The sequence below is a fragment of the Notolabrus celidotus genome, chromosome 7 (genome assembly GCF_009762535.1).
Source record: "Notolabrus celidotus isolate fNotCel1 chromosome 7, fNotCel1.pri, whole genome shotgun sequence".
Lineage (NCBI taxonomy): Eukaryota > Metazoa > Chordata > Actinopteri > Labriformes > Labridae > Notolabrus > Notolabrus celidotus.
In genome coordinates, this window is record NC_048278.1 from 36,340,598 (window position 1) to 36,346,513 (window position 5,916).

The following is a 5,916-nucleotide window of genomic DNA, read 5'->3' on the forward strand; positions in this document are numbered from 1 at the left end:
ATGTCATGCTCATGACCTGCTGCGTAGAGTCAACACAGAAGTATAAACTAGCCTGTAATGTCTGCAGGTGACTGTAGATTTCTTACCCGACACAATGCTCAGATGTAAGGTGGAGTTCTGACGTCCCATTATGTTCTGAGCTTCACAGGAATAATTCCCACTGTGTTCAGCTCTGAAGTCAGTGATGTTGAAGACCGGTCCTACAGCTTTTGGTGAGTCTTCATTCTCCTTGTACCAGGTGTAGTTAGCTGCTGGGTTAGCATCACCGCTGCAGGTCAGATTCACTGAGCTGCCCTCCACTATCTCAGCAGAGGGACTCACTGACACAAAGGGAAGCTGTGGAGCATCTGGAGGAGGAAACACAAACAAATTCAACATTTAGATCCAGGTTTTACACAGTGGCAGTTTTTATAGACATGACTGAAGACTGTCAGACTGCGGTGACATATCACGCTTTTTTCATCAATATATATTGGTCTAAGAGGTCCCCAAAACATGTCTTTAAAGTTTAGCTCAAAAAAACACTTTGAAATCAGATTTTGGTCTGCCTGATAACCCCTCTTCTTTAGTCCTCCTCAGAACAGTCTGTTTTCTCTCTGACCACGCCCCCTCAGGAAGTGGATGTGCCTCGGCTGTCCAGCACGTTGATCTAATGTTTACATGTTGACTGAATATACACGGCTGCTCACAGATAGCGTTACTTCAACCCTCTGAATCTGATCCAGAATCTAATCCTGACGGAGAGGAGCCTGTAGCAGGACCTTTCTGAAGGATTGGTCACAGATTTAGTGTTTCTTGTTGTTTTATTTATCAGTATGTCGACGTGTGTCTTGGTACACAGCTACAGCTACAGTTATGAACATGTAGCTATGTGGCTATGCTAATTAGCGCTAGCACTTATCCATGACAAATAAAAATCATCCACTAGATCTTCAAATCTGCAGACGTGGGGAGTAAAACCGACCTCTGCCAGAAAGGCAGCAGGACCTTTTCTGAAGGATTGGTCACAGATTTAGTGTTTCTTGTTGTTTTATTTGTCAGTATGTTGACGTGTGTCTTGCTACACAGCTACAGCTACAGCTACAGCTATGAACATGTAGCTATGTGGCTATGCTAATTAGCGCTAGCACTTATCCATGATAAATAAAAATCATCCACTAGATCTTCAAATCTGCAGACGTGGGGAGTAAAACCGACCTTTGTGTTTATTAAGACAGCCTACAACTAGCATGCCTCCCTCCTAAGCTCCTTGTTAGCACACATTTGTGCAGGGAATGAAAAACGGAGGAGGGATTCAGTATTATTTTATACAGTCTATGGGCTGAACAAGCTCCGAGCTCTGACTCTGTGACAGACCGGATATTGTTGTTACGTAACAAAAACACGGAAGTCTGAAACGGCTCGTTTCACACACATTTACAGAAAGGTGTAGAAATCAGAACAGGGGCAGAATGGATTCTTTTCATTCTCGGGGGGTTTGTAGACAGGGACACATATTTCAGGTAAAGAACCATTAAAAAGTCAATTTTTGCATGATATGTCACCTTTAAATAATACAAAAAATAGAAATATGGAATTCTGCTTGGAGAATTGTTGCATTGTGTATCTACATGTATATTTACAGAGAGTATTTATCTGACAGGTATGACACTGTTATGGTTTAGTGTTCATCAGAGTGACAGCCTGGGGGAAGAAGCTGTTCTTATGGCGGGTTGTTTTGGCGCACAGTGATCTGTAGCGCCTGCCGGAGGGGAGGAGTTTGAAGAATTTGTGTCCAGGGTGTGAGGGGTCAGCGGTGATGCTACCTGCCCGTTTCCTGGCCCGGGACCGGTACAAGTCCTGGATGGGGGGCAGGTCGACACCGATGATTTTTTCTGCAGTCCTTATAGTCCGCTGCAGTCTGTGTTTGTCTAGTTTGGTTGCAGAGCGAAACCAGACAGTGATGGAGGTGCACAGAACAGACTGGATGATGGAGGTGTAGAACATGATCAGCAGCTCCTGGGGCAGGTTGAACTTCCTGAGCTGACAGGAAGTACATCCTCTGCTGGGCCTTTTTTCTGATTGTGTCTATGTGGGAGGTCCACCTCAGGTCCCGGGAGATAGTGGATCACAGGAACCTGAAAGAGTCCACAGTAGACACAGTGCTGTTCAGGATGGTGAGGGGGGGGGCTTCTCCTGAAGTCCACTGTCATCTCTACCGTCTTGAGCGGGTTCAGCTCCAGATGGTTCTGACTACACCAGAGTGCCACCTGTTCCACCTCCTGTCTGTAAGCAGACTCGTCTCCGTCCTGGATGAGACCGATGACGGTGGTGTCGTCTGCGAACTTCAGGAGTCTGGTCAGAACTGAAGAAGCCTGTCGGAGGAGAGGTGAAATGTCCTCCAGAATCAAATCAAGTCCAGCTGCCTTTTCGGATCAAGCTTTGAATTACCATGACCTGGACACTGCTGCTGTCTTTCAAACAGAAGGCTTCAGGTTCTAATCCTGAATCTGTACCACTATATAATTCTTCTTAATGGTCAGACACCTTCGTATCTGAAAGAGCTCATAGTGCCTTATTACCCCTCTAGAACACTATGCTCCCAACATGCATATAATAAAGCTTACATGAAAACGCTAGACTAAATAAATGGGTCCTTAATTAACTTTTAAATATCCAAATCAGCAGCGAGTGTGTTGGTTATCTTTCTTCTCTCTCTGCCAGGTACTTCATATCCTCATTTTCATCGTAGGGAATTTAGCTCAGGGGATTTATTTATTACACCTACCAAGAACAGACTATCTGTTTATCTGTCTGTGTGAGAGATTAAGAGTATTACACAGTCAGATTAGTTTAGCATAACTTAAGCTTTCATTGTGCATCTGACTGATTCAGTAACTTAATAAGTAATCTATGAGTGTCAGTATTTTTATTATAAGGAAAGATCTTTTAATCAAGGGAACCAAGCTTTGCACATGCATTGACTTTCGTCTTCATGTCTGTGATGTTTCGATTCTCTCTTTATGGTTAACCATTCTCTCTTTCTAACAATAGAAGCACAGTTTCATTTCGTGCCCACACGTCTGAGGTCTGAGGTCTGAGGTCTGACGTCTGAGGTCTGAGGTCTGTGGTCTGTGGTCTGCGGTTCTCTTTCTCTAAACTCTGCACTACTCTGACCACAGAGAGGAAACAACAGAACACCTCACACACTCTCAGTAAGCTGCATGTGCACTCATGTCTAACAGCTCGTCTTTGGCCTTTAAATCTCTGCATTCGCTTTGTCTAAATGCAGAAAGACATTTTATGATTTTAGATTCATCTTTGCCTGTACTTTAAGGCAGTGGTGTACTCAGAGGGTGGGGGGGGGCAGCCATCATGTGTGAAATAAATGTGCTATAGTGCCCTCTTGGATTCCACTGTAGTATATTAAACATTAAAAATGGACTTCTCTGGTGCCCTTTCAGAGGAAAATGCATTAAAAAGTGCCCTCTGGATTCCACATAAATGTATAAAACATAAAGAAAAGTGTCCTCTCGAAGCCCCTTACAGTTTTTCTCCATTTTCTGAAAGCATGCCTCATACTCTCAGAACTCTAATATGACCGTGAGTTGTAGTTACAATAATAATGTAATATAATAATAATAATAATAATAATAATACATTTTATTTATATAGCGCTTTTCACAGAACTCAAAGACACTTTACAAATAGCACACAATAAAAGACACAATAAAAGAAACAAGTTAAAAACACAGTGGAAATAAAAACATTAACAGTTAAAAGCAGTTCTGAAGAGGTGTGTTTTGAGGTGGGATTTGAATGTTTGGAGGTCAGTGGAGTTGCGTATGTGTGTGGGGAGGGAGTTCCAGAGGGCAGGGGCAGCAATGGAGTAAGCCCTATCGCCCCAGGTTCAGTGCTTGGTCCTACAGGGTGGGGAGAGGAGGTTTTCATCAGAAGAGCGGAGAGCACGGGAGGGGTTGTGAGGGTGAAGCAGGTCAGTGAGATAGGAGGGCTTTGTAAGTCAGGAGGAGGACTTTGAAGTGAATGCGTTGGGGGACAGGAAGCCAGTGGAGGTTTTGGAGGACAGGGGTGATGTGATCACGGGAACGGGAGTATAACATAATATAATATGGCAAAGATAATTATATAATACAATATATTATGCATATATAGCATGCAGCAGCAGTCAAGAGAGTTAGTTTGGGATGAGATGATGGAATGTGACAGACAATGCAGGGATGGTGTGGATCTGTTCATCTGAATGAAATGATTGATGAAATGAATGCTGTGAAATGTAAAGATTCCACTGTCAAAGAGAGGCATGTGGGGTTTCATGTTATTATTGGAATAGGACTGAAGTTACATGAGGAGGATGTGGTGTAGAGAGGAAGAGGAGGAAGAGGAGGAGGAGGAGGAGGAAAAGAGCACTACGCGGAAATAAAGTGGACTCTGCAGCGCCAGGCCAGACTGCAGCTCCAGATCCACAGACCGTTCATTTAAAAGTAAAAGTAAAAAAGACAGGAGGAGCTACAAACGAAACTGTGCAGAACACGGATGTTAAGAGAGGATTAACACGGAACACGTGGTGGATACCTCCCACTTTCAACAGAGCGTGCGCTACAGGACTCCACGGCCTTCAAACTAAGTCTTTAAAGTGGATTTCTTCCCCTCCCTGGTGTTGGTGAGATCTTTACCTTCTTGGTGTTTTCTGGTATACCAGTATGAGATCGATCGCCTCTCCTGTGATGGGTGACTTCAGTTCTTTATTGAGGAACTGAAGGGTTTTTGTTTCGGGGGACTGACGGAGGACGGCTGCAGATTTCGGGTAATCTCGGGGGATTTAAAAGACTGAAAACACTCTAAAAAGATAACTGTTGTTTATTTAAATCCATATTTCGTTAGATTAGGACTCTTAGTTTATTTTAAATCTATAAAGATGTAATTTAAATCGTAATTTTTGGAGTAATTTAATTTTTATTTGCCGAGGAGAGCTGAGTCTCTTCCCTGTTTACACACGGTTTCCACATTTAATACAGTGATAATAATATTTATTCGTTTAGCACTTTTCAAAACAGGGTTAGAGAGTGCTTTACAAACTAGGAAGAAACTAAAAGACATTACAAGAGAATAGTGAGGAGGACCATGATTAAAAGTTTAAGACAAAAAGAAGAAGGGAGGGGACAGCAAAAAAACAAAGTGACAGAAAGGTTAAGACTAGGGATGACCACAATTAATCCATTAGCGATTAATTGATTAAGAAATTACTCGAAACACACATTTTTGTTATCAATTTTCCGTCACGTGGAACAAACATCATGTGGTCTCATATTACACTCATCTATCAGGGAGGTGTTTGAAGTTTAAAGCATGTTTGGATGTGAATCAGCTGTTTAAAGGTGTTGCGCAGAAGCGGAGACGCTCAGCTGGCGGCTGCGGCTGTGCGTCAGGTCTCCACGTGCGCTTTTTAAAAGAGGATCAATACAAAACTGCTGCCAACAACAACACGGACACAAAGGTTGACAGCTTTAAACAGGATATTTCCCACCTTTGGATACAAAGGCAACAGACAGGTGGGAAATTCAGGTACGCTATGTTTGCAGATCAGCAACATCAGAGCCGTCTGGGCTTTTCTCCAGCTGGACTGATTCTGACCCGGTTGCGCTCCTGGCTGACACCTGACCGAATACACATGTTTATTTTTCTCAATAAGAACGAGGAGACAGAAAACTGGACACTGTGAGTCTGAAGTACTTTTCTGTTAGTATTATGAGCCTTCACTTTATAATATTATGTCCGCGGAGAATATTTCAATGAGCCTGATCGTTGATATTCTGCGTGTCAAACGTGTGCCCGTATTCAATCCTGTCAGTTTTATGCATTTTGTTGCTGTAGAAAATATAATTTAGGGGGAAAACAACCTATTTGGGATTTTTTTTG

The 5,916-nt window shown here is 42.8% G+C and overlaps 1 protein-coding gene across 1 annotated transcript in view; it reads right to left on the minus strand.

Moving 5' to 3' along the window:
* Positions 1-378, minus strand: part of LOC117815600 (B-cell receptor CD22-like) — a 2,585-nt gene extending 2,207 nt beyond the window's left edge. Inside the window, exon 1 of the mRNA XM_034687409.1 lies at positions 87-378. Coding sequence (XP_034543300.1) covers positions 87-378 — 292 coding nt within the window. The remainder of the gene's footprint in view (positions 1-86) is intronic.
* Between the last annotated feature and the right edge of the window lie 5,538 nt (positions 379-5,916).